The sequence below is a fragment of the Lissotriton vulgaris genome, chromosome 6 (assembly GCF_964263255.1).
Source record: "Lissotriton vulgaris chromosome 6, aLisVul1.2, whole genome shotgun sequence".
NCBI classification, from domain to species: domain Eukaryota; kingdom Metazoa; phylum Chordata; class Amphibia; order Caudata; family Salamandridae; genus Lissotriton; species Lissotriton vulgaris.
This window is the reverse complement of record NC_141694.1, coordinates 1,725,735,446-1,725,757,503: the sequence shown is the minus strand read 5'-3', so window position 1 is coordinate 1,725,757,503 and position 22,058 is coordinate 1,725,735,446. Positions and strand designations below refer to the sequence as shown.

The following is a 22,058-nucleotide window of genomic DNA, read 5'->3' as shown; positions in this document are numbered from 1 at the left end:
CCATTCTACAGAATCATCCCTGCCAATTCCAGCAAGATAAGCAGAGGGTTAGTTGTCTTGCCATAACTTTAAGGTCAACTGTTATTTCACTGAAGTTGTACAAATCTTAGCACAACGCGTTTTTCTGACCTGGATGACATCATCCTCCCTTACAAAATCACATGCAACTGATCTGTGCTCCCTTGCCATCGAGTTCTGTTCTGAACACTCAACCAAAATTCAGGGTGTCTATAATTATCCTCATCTTTACAACTATCAGGACGAGGCATACAATGATTTCTCTCATTCATGGCTTTAGACACACTTTGTGCATTTGGTCTCCCAGCCACATTACCTGTTTGGCTTTACTTTGTACAAAAAATACTTCATAGCCTTTAGTTGCTCCTATTCTACACCCTCAAAATGTCTTTGCTGAAAATATAATTTCTGTCACTCCTTTTATGTATCATAGATCATAAAGATGCAAGCAGACTTTATTTTCATAAGGACTGCTTTAATTTGCAACTGATGGCAGTGTACAAACAAAATAATCAACAAAAAAGTCAAAATTCTTTGTTGGTCAAAACCAAATCTGTTACCAGCACATTTATTATCAACCAGCGCAACCATTTCTACTAGAGGTAAAATACTTTGTTACAAAGAAAGGAACATGAGGCCAATATAAGATTGTATAGATACATTCAGTGGTGATTACAGTATTTGCGAGTGAGTGGTGGCAATTCCCACAACCAAATCTACTCAAATATTATTCCAATGGTACAGCTGCAACCTATATTCACTGTGTTAGCCAATTGTGGCTCTGGGCTAGGAGGATGCGACGGGTCACCATTAGGGTTAGCAATTTTTGTGTTGGGTTTTGCTGGTGATGAGTCAGCAGACACATGTTTGTGCTGAATACTTTCAGAACCTCACATCAGGCCTTCGTGTTTACACAAGGTGTTCTAGCAACCAGACTTTAAATGTTACCACAACAGGTAACAAATACACCAGCCTCCTAGGAGCCTATAAAAAGTGATGTTGTGTACATGCTTTTCGCTGTACTGAAATGCAGACTTCATTATTCAGAAGTTGTGCGTGCCATGTAGTTCAATCTGCAAGCCAGCCGGCACATAAAATAAATTTCAAATAACCTATGTAGGCTTTGCTTCTCCCGCAGGGAAACGCCTGTGCACATTATCTGCATTTGCCCTGCCCTGCTAAAAGAAAGACATGCTTTTTTTAAAACCACAATTCCCAGCCTTGGGCATTCACTCCTGCAGATCTGCCTTAATTGCCTGCCTCTCCGCAGAACATCCAATCCTCACGGGAAGATTAATGAAATACATGAAGGTGTTTGACCATCTTGACCATCTTTACTAACACAACAATCCGGCATTTCCCAGCTGCCCTCCTTGTTGAACATGTCCAATTTGGTCCAGCTCGGGTTAGCTTTACAATGCAGCTTCTAATGACTGTGACCCATAAAAAGTGCGTGTAATTTGCACTGTGAAAAGTTCACTGTATTCTCAAAAAGTACACTCTTTTCATGAAAGCTACCCTTGCAGGACTTGCACGTTCTCTTTTGAAAGTCTTGGTACTAATATTTTAAATATATGTTTAACATTCAAGCTATTTGCATGCAGCTCATCATTCCAAAGTTTTTAGTAAGCAGAATAAGATAATTGCTTTGTAATGGGTTTTATTGATCATACAAATAGGAATATGAGGAAGGTGGCCATATTTCACTCTTCCAAACTGAACACTTTTTTCTTTGGAATTACCCCGATATTGACTACACAATTTTGGGCTAAACATCATCTGCCATGATTGAAAGGAAAGAGAAGACAGACTGATCGAGCAAAAACATGTGCTTTTCAGGCAAACTAAAAGTAAGGTTCTCAAATTTGGGGAATCCCAGACAGTATTAGTCAGAAGGCACATAGGCCTACCCCAACAACTAAGACTTCACCAAAATATCTACTCACCGAAAGACAGGTTCTCCAGAAGAAGATGACAACTGTAAACACGCCAGCTAAAAGTGTAATGAGGATGGGTGTCCAGGGAATTCCATGGAAATCTGGGCCTGGCTGCATTCCCTCAGGCAGTGCAGCAACCAGCTGAAAAGACAACACAGATTCAATCAGCAAATTACTTCAGGCGTACTGTAGGCATTTACTTCAATTAAGGAGAAGACATAATGAAAGTGTGCTAATCCCAAAGCGATAAAACAATTGTTGGCATGTAGAATATACAAAAAGTAAGAATTCAAAGATTGCAATCACAAGCTGCGGCTTCTAATGAGTTCATAAGCGGCAACAATATCATCTTCAAAATACAGAGATACATGAATGACAATGAAGGCATGAAAAAGATTCACCGCAGAGACCCCAAATCGTTCTCCTCAGGATCACCCCAGTCTGCTCAACTGAACTCCTAGCCCAAACATCCAATAAAATTACTTGCATATCAACTCCATCTGACTCATCCAGCCAATTGTCAAACTACTCGTCCCCCTACTCCTCCTGCCTTACATCTCTCTCCTCTCAGAAATTATCCAAAAGCCTTTCAGCCAGCAGTGCTCATACTCCTGTTGAAGGAAAGAAATATTGGGAAAAGGGCTGACCAGTCATCTCTGATCAATTCTTAACTGCCTTCTTCAAAATCATGACGTTTCTTGTGTTTAAACGAATCATTAGGTACTTAACCTTATTGATATATTTCACTCACTTCATTCATTGTGCCTGTTCACCAACTCCAAAGAAAAAGTCCTCTTCACACAGTTCTTGTTCTCTCTCTAACAATCACAACATGTTCTTGCCAGCAAGAGAGCTCAAACAGTTAAACGCCCGCTCCAGAAATTACTGTGTGGTCAGTAGGTCACATGTCTGAATACCTGCAGGATCAACTCTGCTTTTCATCCTTCTGAGCTTATTTCATTAAGTTGCACCTAACCTTGCATAACAATCTCAACTCTAACAACCACATGATTATATTCTCTTTGCCTGCTATGTTAAAATTTCCAGCTAGAAGGCTTCCAAATCAAGTACAAAAATCTTGTAACAGAAGATATTTTAGAGTATCACCATAAAGAGGTGATCTATGTAGAAAATCAAAAAAAGTATGTCGTACTGAGACAGCAAAAGGAAGGATTGTGAAGTTGGCATAAAAGGAGAAACCCATTTTGGATTGTGATAATGTCTCCAGATATCATACCTCATCAATTCTTCCTCCGTATTCAGAGACCAACAATGGCCTGAGTCATGGGTCTTATGAAAACAAGGAATGCAGGATAGCATGCAGACAGTTTTGATATAACCTGTCAAAGCACACAGTAGAGTCCGCTAGTACGTACTTTCCAGGAGACTGCTTTTCTTGACATATCAAAATGCATCACTTAAATTATACATGGTCACCAACACTTTGTAAGCAGAGCTTGAAAGCAGCTTCAGCACATAGGAAGATAGGTTATATTAATGTCCTGCACATAAAAAGAATTTGAGCTGATCCTAGTAGGTAGGCACAGAAGAGGACTTGGCAGAGTCACCCGAGTTTTATTACATTTGATTAAAATATCTATAAACAATAGTACATTGAATTTTGGCTTGGTAAGTTTATCCATCATGAAATATTTCTCATACACAACAATTAACGTTCAGATTACATCACAGGAGACATTCAACTCTAAATAGGAATGAAGTAATAAAGACTTCTAATTGTTGTCAGAAAGCGATTCCAAGAGCGCTTGTGTAATAGCCTACTGGTAAAAAGGGTATTGTACGTATTACGTCTTTATTAGGTCGCGGAAACCTCTTCTCTTTATAACATTAACCTTTCTTCAGTGTTCACTTTTCTATTACTGCTGCGATATCCAGTAGGCTTTAAGTAACATTATGATATAGCATCTTGGAACACCGGTTTGGTATTTATATGAGGTCGTGGAATGTTGCCTAACATTTGCATGTTTTCTGTCAAGATCAGCACGCTTTTCTTCCACCTGCGTGTGGGCCTTTTAGTATGTAATTTAATCAATAAAGACTTCCACAAAGAGCCTGTAGCCCTCATTTTACACAAACGCTGCAGTTCAATTAGCCATTTTCCTTCCGCACAGAAGTTCCAAGTAGGATTATGAATATTCAATGCCTACTTTATGTGAGCAGACAGAGGCTCACAGGTTACCAGTGAATGACTGCGCTCTTTGGATTTTACTATGACCAGGTTGAGCAACCAGTGCATCTTGCATAAAATCCTTTTGGTACTCCTTTGAAATTTAATCTGTGGAATTTTACAGGCTTGGTAACTTCTACTGTGTACCCTTTGAGGTGCCCAAAAACTAACAATTGCTAGCAGTCTAACTTTGTGCAAATACTTTCTCTTGCTTCCCACTGATGCTCCTCCAAAAATGGCTGCAGTCTTTGCAGCCATTTCAAATTAACCTCTGCAAAGGTTTTATCATGCTTGTGCAATCCATTCATTTCAAGTTATGTGAATTTTGATCAATTCTGTTGCCACGAAATGTGTGTTTTGCTCTACAGGAAGCAAAAAATATTTAGCGGGAGACATTTTCTTTTTTAAACCACAACCGTGCAGGTATCATGCATGAATTTGATATGCGAGCTATACACTCGCTTTTTATTTCCACAAGAACTTGCAAATGTTCACAAACTGAAATTTTGCGCCATCTCACTATCATAGTAAATGACTGATAAGGTAGCCTGATTCACCTGCCATTCAAACTCAATTGTTTGATAAAAGATGACCCTGATATGCAGAGTTACCTATAGGCTCATTTCAAAGGATCTTTCTCATGTCTGAATGCACTCAATGTAACAATATCATTAAGGGAGACTGTATTCTACATCCAATTTCTGACAAAAGAATTGCTGTAAATTGTACTCAACATGTGAAACTATTAATGTGATTTAGTCATCAAAATGCCTGTGTCGAAAAATATGTGGGACACAAGCTTGGAATTAAGATTGCGAAATCTACTGTTGCAAAACGTTTCATGGATATGCAATACTGTATGATGCTGGCTCTTCATGTAGTGGACCAAAACGAGTTACACAGTGTAAAGAGTCCAACTGGTTTACAGAGGCACAAATGAGAACCAAAATGCTGCCGTTTGTAATAGTGTGGGAAGCAGTAAAGCCTAATAAGAGGGTATTGCTAAGCATTTATTGCACATACAGAGGCAGTAGGTGAGACACACACTCAATACAGAAATCAAACACCAATTTATAAAAAATAAGTATGCCAAACCTGGGTAAATCAGACATCTGACTACCCGCACAGTCATCAGATAAACATGCACTTTCGTGACAATTGGTCCTCACATTGACAATTTTGGAAAGATTCTGCCAATGACCACCCTGTCCACCCTCCACTTGAATAGCATTACTACCAATCCCCACAACTTTGGCGGGTGCACGGCTGCAGGGGTGTTGTTGGATGCCGAAAAGGCGTTCAATTCACTGGAATGGCCGTTCCTATATACAACCATGAGCGCCCTGGGGATCCCTGAGCGGTTCTTGACGGTGGTTAGACTGTTGTACACTCAGCCGACGGCCTGAATTTGCCTCAATGGCATGACGACTAGGGCATTCCCACTTACCCGCAGGACGCGGCAGGGATGCCCCCTGTCCCCCCTTCTTTTTATACTGGCGCTAGACCCGCTGGTGCGCCATTTACAGAGTAAACACAGCCACCGTGGCTTACAAGTCAAGACGGGACCATTGTTGCTCACACTTTATGCCGACGACATAATATTATATGTGCGGCGCCCTGATGACAATTTACAACCGCTGATTGGTGACGTTACTAGATATGGCACTTTGTCCGTTTTACACATTAATTGGGGTAAATAAGAGGTGTTCCCGCTGACTGATGCGGTTTGCACCAGAACCGGGGACTACCCATTGACTTGGTGCGATGACTCGGTCTAGTATCTAGGTGTCCATATCCATAGTGACCGGGACCGTGTCTTACAGTTGAACTATGGCCGGACGGTCGAGAGGCTCGAGAGCAATGTGGAGAAGTGGTTGCGGCTCCCCGGTCCATGGCAGGCCGCATAGCCTTAATAAAAATGAAGGTGTTGCCACAGTTTTTGTATGTTTTTACGAACATCCGAATCCCTCTCTATAACGTTTTTTTTCTAGACTGCGCACTTTGCTTGGGAGGTTGGTGTGGGGTGGGAAACAGCCTCGAGTTGGATGGGACACTTTGGTGCTACCATATATGAGAGGTGGATTTGGCGTCACAAACTTGCACATCTACTATTTGGTTGCCCAGGCCAGTTTCGCTCGGCACTGGTATAACACAGATATAGGGATTCCGTACTATCGGCCTGAGACAGATTTGGCACACCCGGAACAGCTTCATGCACTGCTGCCCCGCGGTTTCCCTCGGGATCCGCGTGATATTCAAACGCTGTCCACCAAGAGCTGGGCTTGACGCAAGCTGGCGAAGGTGACTGGCATGAATATCCTGTACTCTCATGCACTTCCACTGGCCGGTAACAGCTGGATACCTATCCTGAAAGAAGAGCTAGTCAAACGCACACTATCTAAACTCCGGCTGCGCACCTTTGGGGACTTGTTCCCTGGGGAGTACAAATTCTCACGCACGGAGGATCCTCGGTTCCCGGGAGGCTACAAATTTAGACCATTTTGTGCTCATGCGTGGGCAAAAGGTGCTCCTTGCTTGCATTGAGAGCTACCCATTGGCGCCCACTGAGTTTCCTCTCCTGACTGGAGTCATTAGTGGAGGTGATGGGAACCACTTTGTTGCTAGACTGTACAAAGGGGCTATAGGATTGCTACCAAGTAGAGACACGGCGGTGAGGGCTGCCTGGGAGGCAATCTGGGACATCCCTTAACTGATCTTCAATGGCGTTGTTGCTGTGAGAAAACACGGAGAGTATCCCTGAAACACTGTCATAAATTGTTGCATTTCAAGTTTCTGCTGCGTCTGTATTTCACCCCCGTAAACTACACCGTATTGACCCACCGTGGTCTGACACCTGCCCGAGTGTAAAGCCCCGCAGGCGGACTTTGCCCACATGACATGGACATGTCCCAAGTTGGCGGATTATTGGACTTCCATTTTCAGTGAGCTGTCTAAGATGGTTGATTTAGACATAGTACCGTCACCTCTCCTTGTCCTATGGGGTACGTCCACGACCTCTCCAAGTCCCAGCGTCATTTTGTAGCGATAGCGCTCCTGCTAGCCAAACGTGAGGTGGCCCTTAAGTGGGCGGGTAAAGCTAGCCCCACGCTTCATAAATGGTTGCACAGCATGACATATCTCAACACCACCAGTGATACATATGCTCAATTGCAGCCGCCTGCTTCTAGACCGTTGGACATTTGGCAACTCTTGCTCACATACCTACAGCGTTCACAGGAGCCTAACGACACACCATCACAGACACTGCAGGTATCATAGGTTCAAGGGACATAATTGGTACTGCATTCTGATATTAACTATGTTGCACAGCTCCACTGTGTGCGTTGGTAGTCACTGCATGTTTATAGCACTGATTATAAGGTCACATCGACAGTGTTGAAGTGGCTGCATATTACAGGTCATCTGTTAGACATGGGTTAGCCATTGGAAATAACTATTATTGCTCTGTGTCTTACATGTTACCACGGATTGTATATGTCATGATTTGTACCATTTTTTGTTTTTTCGTCTGTATGTCGTTTTTTGGGTGAAAATGCAAATAAACAAAAATTAAAAAAAAAAAATCTTTGGCGGGTGCACAATATTTACCCTTCCCTTTTTTGACGTGAGCAGGAGACTTGACGCGAACAACATCCCCCATGACCGTAGGAATCATTTTAACACTTTTTCTTTTATCAAACCAGATCTTCTGTTTATTTTAGGTCGATTTGGAATTCTCTTTAACTATGTCCACAAGTTTCACCACATTAGACTTTGATTTAAGCCATTTACTCAACCACCCGGGCCTAAAACTAGTATGTGCCCTTCTACCCCTTAAAAGTTCAAAAAGGTGAAACTTTGGTAGAAAAATGTGGTGTGGTCCTGTAAAACCACAACATACTTTCCAAAGACTTGACAACATCATGATTTACAGCTACTGCCCATCTCATGCACTCACCCACCACACGATTCATTCTTTCCACAAGACCATTTATTTGTGGGTGATATAGAGAACTCTTTAATTGCTTCACTCCACACGAAACTAAAAATAACTCAAACTCCTTACTCACAAACTGAGTTTCATTGTCAGAAACGAGGAACTCAGGGAATCCTTCTCTCATGCACACCTCTCTCAGAAACTCAACCACACTCATAGTATTGGCTTCTCCGACCATCTTGATCTCCGGCCACTTAGATGCATAGTCCATAAGAACTCAAATATAACTGCACCCAAACGGCAAAGTTTCAAATGGGCCCATCACGTCAATTCCCAATTTGACCCATGGACCAGAGGGACACTCAACAGGCAACAAAGGTGGCGTCGTCACTTTAAAAGTTTTCTCAGTGGCACCACACACAAGACAGTTTTGTACCAAATCATGTATTTCCACATCCATACTTGGCCACCAAAAATCTTCACTGATACAACATTTGGCGAGTGTTGCACCCAAATGCCCCTCATGAGCTTTCCTGCTGATAACATGTCTGATGGAATGAGGTGGAATGAGCTTATCACATCGCAATAGTACACCATCCTCTAGAGAATTTTTAGGTTCCCCTTGGCAGTATGGTTGTAAAAGAGGGGACAACACTTTCTCTGGGAAAGGGAATCTTCTCTCAAGGCCGCCCTCCAGTCCTCTTCACAACCAACATTAAGATCAGAAATATCCATGGCAGTCACAAAACAATCTTCAGCATCCTCTTCACGTAACTCTTTGAAATCCATCTCTTCACACTCATCTTTGTTTTGTGGAAAGCGAGAAACAAAGTCTGCCCTCCCATTCTTTCCCCCTGGAATAGGAGACACATCAAACTGGTATTGCAACACTGTGCTGCCCATCATCGTTATTCTGGGTGTACAACACTTACTGGTGCCAGAATAGAAACTTATGGTTTATGATCCGTAAGCAGCTTGAAACGTCTTCCCCAAACATATGGGCGGTACCACAGGTGAAGCAGCTCCAGGACAGAGGTGAACAGAGGTAAGAGGTGAACAGATGTAGGAGGCAAACAGCAGTGACAACGCAATGGTAGCAATGATGGCTGTAACGCTTAAAAGTTCACGGTGTGGTGGGGAATGACCTTAAGGCTAGAAGTAAAAATCATGATGAGGGTTCTGCTGTGTAGTCAAATCGTCGCCAAAATTGTTGTAGTAATTGACTCCAAGTCACTGTAGGTTGAAAGGTTCTTTCCAGTGACTACACAGCTGGCAGGTCAATACATCACTAAGTCCAGCAATAACTGATCATCACAACTCAATCTACTTGAACATAAATATTCTAACAATACACACAGCTCCTATGACATAGTAGAACTTAACAAGGCAGAAGTAGAACAGACAGGCATAATATGGTGCACTTCATGACACGATATTCTGAAAGTACAACAATATCACAGGCAGTGAAGGCCTTTGCTGCCCTCTGTCTTATATGAGAATTACCAGTCATACTGCTTGGAGGAGGTGACAACACCTCCTGCCAGAGCAGGCTTTGTTCCTGACCTCGGAGACCATGGGCTCTCACCTCTAAGGGGTCAGAAACACGGCTGTGGTGGCAGGCTGGACAGAACCTGTCAGCCAACACATTAGAGGTTGGTAGGTTTTCAGGGAGTACATCTACGGTCCCCTCTGTGTGCCTGTATTAATAAATCCATCACTGGAATCAGTGTGGTTTATTAATAGGAGTAGTGTGATACCAAACACCATAGGTTTCAGTGAAGCAATGATGTAACTAGGGAACTCGTTTTGACCAGTGCCAAATACATACCCTAAGATGGCTTCCCTGTGTACTTGTACTGCCAGTAATGAAACTGGCCAGTGCAGGAGCATATCTGCTCATGCAATAGGGAGGAAAGGGGGCACCAGTTGGGGAATTTGAATGTAATGCAGCAGCAATACACAGAGAATACTGTAAGCAATGTATAGACTGATCAGTATGTAATGTGTTGATATACTAAATGACAATAAAATTTGTTTTAAAAAAATATATATATATCTGCTCGTACAGATTTATGTCCTCAAATGTAATATAATGCATCCTGCCTTAGGGCTGTAAGGCCTGTTGTAGGCGTGACTTACAAATATTACATGCAGTATTAGGGGACATGACGCACAGGGTGTGTGTCGTGTTGTGTTTTCACTTTTTAGAGCACTTGTCAAGCAGCCTACAAAGACAGTCTGTATGAGTCTGGTGATGGGTCACTTAGAGTAGCACATTATATACGCAGCAGCTCCTTGGGAGCCTTGTGACTTCCTATGCCGTAGGTACCAGGGGTACCACCTACTAGGGACTTACAGAGGGGCTACAGGCCTGGTCAAATGCGGATCAACAGACCAGTGAACGTGTTTTGGGAGGGGGAGGGGGGAACACTTCACTGGGGACCTGGTTATCAAAGTTGTATCAAATACTTCCTGTATATTTATTACTGCCAATGAAAGCCTGGAGCTTGTATCTAGCTACTACCCAAACGTTTGCCACTTAGCGGGCAGGTAGAAAATAACAGCACAACTCCTGTGATAATAAGTGCCAGAAAAATGGCGGGTCATGGGATGACAAACCACTAAAGAACACCAAAGATATCAAAGCATTAAAGACTGTTGAATTTGAGTAAAGACACATACAATTTCAGTTGTAAACAAAATAAAAACGCACACAAAAAAATAGCAGGATGAAGAGTAGATTAATTCTAGTCTCCACTTCTAAGAAACATTGAGTGCTTTTAAAATCTAGAATGAGGCTAGAATAATTAATGAAAAGATGCAAGCACAGAATTTTGCAAAAACCGGCTGTTACATTTCTTTCAATCCAGTTAAAGCCTGACCAACAGCCTTGTCATTAGCAGAACCACTTACTATAAAATTATTTTCATCGATTTGCCCAAATACTCACCTTGCCCAATGGTCAAGGTCATAAACTTCACCAATTGCAGCCTCTTCTACCTTCCAATCACACTGCCACCAATCCCTTGCCCTGTAGCACTGTAGGACTCTTCAAGATAGCATGCTTGCACCTTGCTCTGACACTATAATTTGAACACCCTGCCCATCGCGCTGCAAGCCATTACTTCTCTGGCACAGTTCAAGTCAACTTTAAAAACCACCTCAGAAAAGTCATAATATATGGATGAAGGGCAGACCTGGGTAAAATTCCCTTTATCAAGTCCAAAAGCCCATCACTAAATTCAGTTAAAACGTGTATTACACTAACTAAAATACAATTCAGCAAGGATCGGCAGGCAACCAAGTGAAATGGCTGACAGAGGCCACTTTGATCCCTTCACAGAAATAACGGATGCGATGGGAGACGGCCCTGTGTAGGGACCCAAGTGACTCGGAATTACCTGTTCTCCCATAAAGGGGTCTCACGTAATACTAGACTGAAATACATACAGTTTAATTATGTGCACATGACCCCACACAGGATTCAGGTGACTTTCAGGGGGGGGGGGGGGACGACCACGTAAATGCCCATGGTGCACACAGACCGACGCAGATTTTTTTACACATGACCTGGAGCATTGCGGAGCTGCGATCCTTCTGTGACGAGGTCTTAGCACAGATAAACATGGCTGTGGGGCACGTACTGGAGGCCACGATAGAAGTTTGACAGTTGGGACTGTTTCCCACGCCCCCCAAGAGAAAGGTTGGAAACAGATTTATTCATCTGGCCTTAATATTGGCCAAAAGGCAGACAGCCATGTCCTGGAAATCAGCCCTAAGGCGACATGAAGGGCTTTGGAGACGAGATGTCACACACTGGGCAGAGCCTTAATTAGAGAAGAAGCCAGAATTGTAAAAACGTCATCCTCTGGCGGAGCAGTGGAGAGATATGATGTCTAATCAGGGTTGTGAGCGAGGCATGTTACAGTCGCCCCCGATGGGGGAGGCAGAAATATAATGAATATGTGAACGGACACATTCGCATGTCACTGCTTCGATATATGGTATGCTATGATATGATATAAGCACATATTTGTAATTGTCAATGAAAATGTCAATATTTTTTTAAATGACTATAAAAATAGGTTTGGGGAAAAAAATACAATTCAGCACTTTCTACTCTGGGGCAAAATAACCAGTCGCTCCAAATGTTTGCTATACCCGGCGTTTAGCATGAAAAGCCGACACGTGGGCGAAAGTAACTATTTAGGCGCTATGCAAAGCACATAAGTTAAAAGGAAATGGGGCACTGCCCATGACTCGGCCTCGAAGTTCAATGCATAAAAATCATACTGCATCAGATTATTAAATTTAACTCCTGACGAGTCCATGAAAGAGCGTGGAGATTTGTCTTAGATGAAGTGACCACATCACTCCTATCCGGTCTTCTCTCCGATGGCTTCCCATCGAAGCTAGAGCTATCAACAAAACAGCGTGCATCACCCACAAAACTTTGCACTCTTCCTCCCTTCGCTATCTTGCGAATAAACTCAAACTGTCTGGAGGCTCAAGACCTTCTCGGAATGCGGAAAAGTTCCGTCTTGAACCCCCCTCCTTCAAAAGAGAAAAATTGTTGGCACAATCGTTCTCAGGTAATGCGGTGAGAATCTGGAACACGCTTCCTCCTTCGCTCCATGCCATCACCTCCATCCAGATCTTCATAGCGGACCTCAAATCTCTTTTATTTTAAAGACACTTTCAGAACTAATTCCCTCCTTCTCAGACCCCGCCAGGAAGTTCTTTAGTCATTGTAAATTTGTCATATATGTTTATATTTTTGCTTGTACATCCTGTGCTTGCTGCGTTTGATATTGCGTTCTTTTTGCCTGCGTTGTTTTGATTCTATGGCCTGCTATTGTTCGCCAGGAAGTTCTTTAGTCATTGTAAAATTTGCCATATATATTCTTACTTTTGCTTGTACAGTCTGTTCGTGCTGTGCTTGAGATTGTGTGCCTTTTGCCTGCGTTTCTTCGACGCTATTTTTGTTTGCTCTATTCCTGAAACAGTTCTCTCATGTAACGTAACTGGTTCTATTGTACAGTACTGACACCTTCGGGTAAAGTCCGCGCTTTATAAAACTGCAATAAATAAATAAATACATAAATAAATAAATGGTCAGTGCGCGTGTAGGCAATGATGACATCCTGACTAGGTCGGGGTGCATGCGGCAAGCAATCCAAGTGCGGGATTGCATAAAAATCCCGACAGATGCGCTCATGCTCTGATTGGCATACTATTGAAGTTGATGAGCGGACGGGACGGGGTGACACCTCTGTGAGGCGCGGGTGTGAAAGAGGTGACTGTGTGGGACACGGCAATGGTAGTAAATTGGAAAGGAACTCTCACCTTAGACATACTATCCATGAGGTGGGTAAGGTTCAGTTCCCCGGGTGGCTCAGGCGGCTCCACAGGGCTATCCAGGGTGCTGCCGCCCGCGGGGCTGAGCAGGGCGGCCGAGGTGAGCTCCGCGGGCTCCTCCATGCCCCGGGGCTGCCAGCTGTCAACGCTCTCCGGAGCCTGAACTTCGCCTCCTGCTCAGCTTTCACTTCAATTACACGTCAACAATACACGACCCTTCCATGACCCCGGCGCGTCACAGGAACGCGACTGCGCCAAAGTGAGAGCGGCGAGTCACACACACCGGTAAGAATACGAAGCACTAGGGAGCCACGTAGTGGTCACAGAAATAGGACTGTCACGTAAATAAACCAAACGAATAAGAGCAGAGTCGGGATAGTTCAATCGTCTTGGAAAGCAGTCACCGTGTAAGAGCACCGTGCCTGTCTAACGTCCAGGTAATTTGAGATCCCCTTGCAATTACTCGCGCCACATCCCAACGCAAGATGGCCGTCGCGTTATTTGTTAGCCCTTATCCATTCCAGGAACTGTCACCATATAGCCCTCCCATGATGGTCACATGTGAAGGGACGGTGTTTCTCATAACGAACGATCGCAAAAGCTAATTATCCTTATCGTTCAAACATAGTAAACCACCGCTAGCTAGAATGATAAATGTCCCCAAAAAGTAGCAACATCGCAAACACGCACACAATAGCGTTTGAACCACGAATTTAAAAATAATGTTGCTGTACATAGGTCTCTTTGACCCGAGTGCACATACTGTAGAACCTACATTTTTTTCCAATAAACATTATATCAATCAGTGTTTGTTATAGTGACGTACCAAGTCCATACAATTTGAAAAGCACCAATACAGTTTTCATTTTTTAAATGGACACTAGCGGTAAACAACAGTACCCATACCGGATATTGCCCAATAAACTATTTGCCCCTGGACAATATGATACTTCACATGCCAAGCTTGTTCGTTTTTTATAATCAGGTTTTATGATGTTTTGAACAGCTTGACAATACCCACAGGATGCACTTGCACTTTATAGAATGTTACAATCAAATACATTATAAGAACACACCATGCATACTCCACTCTATGCCACACCACTATGTATCATACCAGGCCACTGCACTCTACTCTGCACCACTCCACTTTACACCACACCACTGCACTCTGATCCACTCTGCATCACGCCACGTCGCTGCACTCTGTGCCACTCTACTTTCCACCACTCTACTCTATGCCAATGCACCCTACTTCAGTCTACTCTACACCACTCAAGTCAAGGCCACTCCACGCTGCACAACTCCACTCTACGCCACTCCGCTACACTCTATGCCAGTCCACTCTAGGCCAAGGAACTCTGTTCTGTACAACTCCACACACACCCCTGCACTCTATGCCAATCCACTGTACGTCACTCTAGTCTACTCTGCACCACTGCACTCTACACCACTTTACGCCATCATTCTATGCCACTCTACGCCACTGTACTCTACCCTGCCCCATTCCACTCTACCCTGCATCATTCCACTCAGTCACTTCATTCTACTCTATGCCACTGAACTGTAAGCCACTTTACTCCACTCTGCACCACTCCACTGTACGCAACTCTATGCCACTTTGCTCCACTCTTAACTCTATGCCACTGTATTCTACACCACTGCACTCTATGCCACTCCACTCTGCACCACGACTCTCTACGCCACTACAGTCTACTATGCACCACTTTAATCTATGCCACTGTATTCTACACCGCAGAATTTTATACTGTTGCATCCTACGCCACTATACTCTGCAACACTCTATGCCACTGCACTCTATCCCACTGAACTCTACGCCACTGCACTCTACTCCATGCACTGCACTCTACACCACTCTAATACAATGCACTCTCCACCACTGCACTGTACGACATTTTAATCTGTAACACTGCACTTTACAGCAAAAAATCAAATCTCCCTTTTGAACATGCTACATTCACTCAAACCAGCACACAGAGGCTGGTATGGCATACGCTCTATTGACTCAGACTTAAGTACAAACAGCAGTATAAAGAGACACTAGGGTAACATTCTACACCACTGCACTATACAACATTTTAACCTGCAATACTGCACTCTACAATAAAAAAATCTTATTTCCACTTGAGAAGCATTTCACCACATATATATACTACATACACTCAAACCAGCACACAGACGCTGATATGGGATATGCTCTATTGACTAAGACTTAAGTACCACTGCAGTATAAAGAGACACTAGGCTAACATTGTGGATACTCAAAAACCTTGAATTGTGGACTCAAGGTTCATACAGTATCTATTGACAAGGTCATAGTAACAAATGATTATACCATTTCACAAAGTTAAAAACAGTTTCTGTTAAAAAAGTCTTCCAGCACAAAACATTTCACACAATATGGAGCAAACCAAGTTCATACAATAAAATTAAAACAAAACTACGGACAACACAGAGAGAAAGACAAAACCAGTAATTATTAAGTATTACTGATCTGTTCCAACAATATATATGATACTTGATTTATTCTAAAACTCACCATCTATTATATAAGAAATGTACACAGATTCAGTCTTGTTAACTTCGTCTGTACTCTACACCAATGTACTCTACAACTCTCTAACCTGTTTCACTCCACTTTGGGTCACTGCATTCTGCAGCACTCCACTATACGCCACTGCATTCTATGGCATTACACTCTACACCACTCTACTCTGCACCACTGCACTCTATCACTGTACTCTACTCCACCCTACATCACTACACTCTGCATTCTACGCCACTGCACTCTAATCTATGCCACTGCACTCTATGATGCTGCATTGTCCACCGCTAAATTCTATGAGTTGCACTCTATGCCACTGCACTATACTCTGCAACACTGTACACCAATGCATTCAACACCAGTCTACTCTAGGGCACTGTCACACCACTGTACGCAACTCCACTCTACGACACTCCATGCCACTCTCCTCTATGTCACTAACTTTTAGCCATGCTGAACAGCAGCCTCATTGGTGTACAACATGGCTGAAATACATTGATCAGCATGGCGAATAGCTCTTGCATAGCGAGAACTATTGATTTTGCCAATGCTTGTTTCAAGTGGTAAACAAACCATCTGACAAACATGGAACCATCCCTACCAAAACTCTTGCCATGAGAGAAGAGACAGAGCGGGGAGCGGTTACACCCATGTATCATTCCCACCCTTTAGGCAGTCTTCCCTCACTGATGATTATTCTTCACGCTTTTAACAGTACCACAGTTGTAATCAAATATGCCCAGTCTGCCCTATTTCTTTTTTTTAAAATTTTTTTTAAAACCTTTATTGTAAGAAAGCACACAGCTATTCAGCCTAACATCCCGGAGGCAAGGCAGCAAAGTATCAGAACGGTCATAGTGCCTAGCGATTCATGTCAGAACAATGCAGGTTGTTTTTATTTTTTTCACACAGAAACAGAAACGAAAGCGCCCGAGGGCGCGGAAAAGGCAATGGAAGAAAAAGAAGACCACGAGTCGGTAGGAGGCAGCAGAGGCTAGAGAAGTTGTAGAAAGAACTGAGGCAGAATGTAGCAAAAAGCGGGGGGGGAAGGAAGAACAGGAGAATCAGCACAAGAGTAACATAGCTGTTGTCAACGTCTATGGCGACAAGCGTTCATCTCGTGGCAACGGTGCAGGTGGTAGGCACAAATCCCCTCTGTAGGCATTCCAGGCACCCCATACCTTGTTCCATGTCTGAGGCCGCCCCCTGGCAGTATACACAGTCTTTTCGCGCAACATACACCAGTCCATGTTGGCCTTCCATTGTACCACCAGGGGGGCCACATTAGAACCCCACCTCTGTGCTATGTCCCGTTTAGCGACCATATTGCCCAGTGTAGCCCATCGGGTCTGCGCCGTATCATAGTCATTAGGCTCCCAAACATTTAGGAGGCACCTATGCGCCTCCGCGGCTAACTCCACTCCAGTCACCTCCCGCATCACTCTATGGACCCTCTCCCAGTAAGGGGCAATAACGGGACACTCCCACAATATGTGCAGAAAGGTGGCAAGGGCTCCGCAGCCACGACGACAGAGGCCATCCGGCGAAAAGCCCATATGCACAAGCCTGGGGCCGGTGACATACACTCGGTGAAGAATTTTAAACTGGACCAGTCTCAGACGTGAGGAAATGGCGACCTCCTTAGGGGAGGACACAGCACTCTGCCAGTCCTCATCATCCAGTTCCAACCCATCGGCCACCCACTGCTCCCGCAAGCGCTGGAGGAGGTCCACCTGAACGTTGATCAGCTTCTTGTAGGACAGAGAGATGGCGCTATCCGGCATATGCCCGTCCAACACCCTGTCCTCCAAAGGCGAGCTCTCGGGGATGTCACCCTCCTCCGGTCTGGCGGCGGTTATTGCGTGTTGCAGCTGGGCGTAGCGGAAGAACTCCGTATCACTCAATTTATACTCCGCCTGCAGCTGTGGGAAAGTCTTGATCACCCCCCTGGAGAGCATGTCCTCAACCCTCGAGATGCCTATGAGATCCCACTTCTCAAAGCCCTTGGTGTGCCAAAGCTTGCCCAAAATGTCGGAATCAAAGAGAGGGGTAAATCTCGTCAGTCTGCCCTGCCAGCCCTGTATCTTAGTGACCGTTCGCCACGTATGGACCGCCGCCTTGGTCGGGCCTGTGAGGTTCCGGTCGAAGGATCTAGAATATAAGGCGCGATAGTAATTGCCTCCGTGTAAAAGCCAGCGGTCCATGGCATAGCCGGGGTTGTCCGCGGGACCGTAAAAGCCATGATTGATAGCGGTTAGTTGAGAGGCCCAGTAGTATCTCCGCACGTCTGGTAACGCAATGCCCCCGTCATACCATGGCATGGTAAGCTTCCGGACAGCGACACGAGGTCGTCCATCCCAAAGAAGGGCACGCTGCAGGCTCTCAACCTCCCTGAAGTAGCGGGCCGGGACAAGGTCCTGAGTATTCTGCAAGGCATACAGGAACCTGGGCAGGGACATCATTTTAAATAACGCCGCCCGGCCCAGCAACGAGAGAGGGAGCTTACGCCAACTCTCCACATCCCGCCGCAGTCGGTGGAGCGGGGGGAGCAAGTTGTGGTCGTACCTTGCCTTAGGGTTGTGTGAAATGTAAATCCCCAAGTACTTAAAGCCTTGTCCCGCCAGTTGGATGTTGCAACCTCTAGGGAGGCGCGGCGTGTCACCCTTGAGGATGTAAAGGGAGGATTTGGCCCAGTTAATAATCAGGCCGGAGTAGCGCCCAAACAGCCTGAGCACATCACACGCCACGATAAGCGACTTGCAAGGGGAGGTGAGGTAGAGCAGAATGTCGTCCGCGTACAGGGAGACCCTGTCCTCAAAGCCCGGGGACCAAGAGATCCCATGCAAGTCAGGGTGCGAGCGCAGCATCGCCGCGAGGGGCTCTAGAGCCAGCGCAAACAGGAGCGGAGACAAGGGACAGCCCTGTCTGGTGCCGCGTTGAAGCGCGAAGGGAGCAGACAAGCGACCGTTCACCGTAACAGCAGCCAGGGGGCTGGCATAAAGGAGTTGCACCCAGCCCAGGAAACCCGGTCCAAATCCAAGTTTCGTCAATACTGCCCACAAATAATTCCATTCCAAGGAATCAAAAGCCATTGTGGCATCAAGGGAGGCCAGCACCGCCGGTTCCGTAATGGCGTGAACCCTGGCCATAACCCCGTGCAAGCGTCTCAGGTTAAGGGCAGTATTGCGGCGGGGTATAAAACCGGACTGGTCCGGGTGCACCAGGTCGCTAATAACCCCGATCAATCGATTAGCCAATAGTTTGGCCAGGATCTTGGGTTCAGCATTGAGGAGAGAAATCGGGCGGTAGGACCTACAAACATCCCGCGGCTTGCCATCCTTGTGAATAACCACTATAGTGGCCAGTCGCTGGTCCAGGGGGAAGACGCCATCTTCACGGGCACGGAGGAACATGTCCTTCAGATGAGGGGAGATCACGTCCGGCCGGATCTTGTATAGTTCAACCGGTATGCCATTGGGTCCGGTTGCTTTACCCGCACGCAGTGCGCGGATCGCCAGGGCGATCTCGTCCGCAGTGATGTCCCGGTCAATGTCTGCCCTGTCCTCCTCAGAGAGGCAAGGAAGGTCTATCGCCGAGAGGAATTCAGCTGAGTCAGCCTCGGAGCGATCCGAACCGGAGGTATAGACCCCCCGGAAATAATCAGCAAAAGACTCGGCGATGGCACTCGGATCAGTAACCACCACTCCGTCCTCACACAGGATCTCCGGAACCACCCGGCTTGCCATTTCCCGCCTGTCCAGCCAGGCCAGCAATTTACCAGCCTTGTCCCCGACATCATAGACGCGGCCCTGCTGCTCCTTCGCTAAGATCAGAGCTGCGTTCGTGGCGAGATCGTGGTACTCCGATTGCTTCAGAGAGAGTTCATGCAGGAGAGAGGGTTCGGGCTCGGGCCCCAGACGGGACTCGAGATCCAAGACCTCCTCCTCAACTTGCAGGAGATCCGCATCACGAGTTCGTTTAGCCGCCGCGATGAGAGCCAGGGCTTCACCCCGCAACACCGTTTTGAAGGCCTCCCAAAGGGTGACCGCAGAGCCCACTGAGCCAGTATTTTCTGTAAAATATAGGTCGATGGCCTTGGCCAAAAGTGCTCGCGTGTTGTGGTTGCGGAAATACCAGGGATTTACCGCTGCCGGGCGGCTGGACAAAAGGACACCGAAGTCAAATGAGATCCACAGCGGCGAGTGATCGGAAACGCCCCTCGCCAAAAAACGCGCCTCGGAGACGGCAGGCGATTGCGCCGTCAGGGTGAGGACATAGTCCAGGCGGGACAGACTTCCATGGGCACCGGAGAGGAACGAAAACTGGCGAAGCGCCGGATGTAATAGCCGCCAACAATCCACCAGACCCATAGAGTCAAGGAAGGTCGGCAGCCACGTTTGGGAACCCGGGAGGTCTCTCGGTGGCTGGCGGTCTAGAGCGCCAGAGCAGACTGAATTGAAATCACCCCCTAGGATCAGCAGGCCCGAAGGCAGGGACAAAATGGCGCCACCAAGGTCCCGGAAGGTGCTAGATTGGAGGCCAGGGGGAACATAAACCGACAGCAGGGCCAAGGAACGCCCCTCCCACCTTCCCGCCACAGCTGCGTAGCGTCCCCTATCGTCTAGCAGGGTGACGTCTATCTCAAAAGGGAGGGACGCACGTACCAGGATGCCCGCCCCCCGGGAGCCCGAGGAGAACCCCGAGTGGGCGACCATTTTGTAACCCTTACGATTCAGGGCCCTACAAGAGTTACCCACTAAGTGCGTTTCCTGCAGTAACACAATATCAGGCATATTCCTTTTTATCAGCTGGAGCACCACCCCTCTCTTAACCCTATCACCTAATCCATTGACATTCCAGCTAAGCACTTTTAATTTCCTACCCCCCATCCCCGAACAACCCGCCCCACCCGACTCCATCCAACCCAAACGTCCATTGTACAGTAAAACACACAGTCCATTGCCTCAAGGAAGAAAAAGAGATAGAACAAACAATCAACAAAACTCGCAAACTTGCACCCCCCACCCTGCACCCCTGCATGTGACTAAAAAGCCCCCCCAACCAGCAGTGTGCCTGTCGCCCCATAACTACTCTACAGAAAGACACCCAGGGGAGTAAGGAATCTCCGCGAACACCTCCCGCCACCCTCCATGTACTGACAGGAAAGATAGTACGGCATCTAAAAGCAACAGTAGATGGCCTCTGAGGCAAGCAAGAGAATCAATTAGTCACCCATTACAGAACCAAGTCTCATAGGTCCGAGCCGCCAGCCGCGCCACCCTCCTGGTCCTCCTGTGCTTCTCGGCGCGGTGGTAGAGTGTCCAGCCAGTCACTGACGTTCTCAGCGAAGTCGAAGAACAGGGCACGGCCCTCGTATTCGATCCGGAGCTTAGCAGGGAACATCATAGAGTACTTGAGGCCAAGGTCCCGTAGTCGTCGCTTCACCCCAGAATAACTTTGGCGCTGTCGCTGAACCGTCCTGGTGAAATCTGGGTAGAAATGGACATCAGCGTTTTGAAATTTAAGTGGGCCATGTCGCCTGGAAGCCTGCAGGACAGCATCCCTGTCGCGGAAGTTAAGCAGCCGGGCCACAATGGGTCTAGGTGCCACGCCAGTCTTCGGCGGGCCACCCGGTACCCGGTGGGCACGCTCCACCGAGAAAAAGTTGCTGAGGCCAGGCGGGGCCAGATGAGTCCTGATCAATTCTTCAACGAGGAGGTCCGTCGCCGCCTCCTCCGAACCCTCCGGTACGCCGACAATGCGGACGTTCTGCCGCCTGGCCCGGCTTTCGAAATCATCCAGCCGCCTCGCGAAGTGCTCCGCTGTCCTCTGCAGGTTCCGGACCTCCGTTTGCAAATCCGAAACGTCTTCCGTAAGACTGGCCGTCTTGATGTCCAGATTCTTAACCCTGTCATTGGTTTTGCCCAAGTCGGCTCTGATGAGGGACAGATCAACGGCCATGCCATCCACCTTGTGCGTGAGGACTTCGTGTTGTTGCTGCATGTCCGCCCGGAAACTTGTAATGGCTCCCAAAATGTCGGTCAAAGTGGGCTC

The 22,058-nt window shown here is 46.3% G+C and overlaps 1 protein-coding gene across 2 annotated transcripts in view; it reads right to left on the bottom strand.

The window, feature by feature from the left end:
* Positions 1-22,058, bottom strand: part of MIA3 (MIA SH3 domain ER export factor 3) — a 340,580-nt gene that overhangs the window by 150,414 nt on the left and 168,108 nt on the right. For both annotated transcript variants that reach the window (XM_086927939.1, XM_086927940.1), the window contains exon 8: positions 1,965-2,096. In XM_086927939.1, the coding sequence (XP_086784065.1) occupies positions 1,965-2,096 (132 nt within the window). The remainder of the gene's footprint in view (positions 1-1,964; positions 2,097-22,058) is intronic.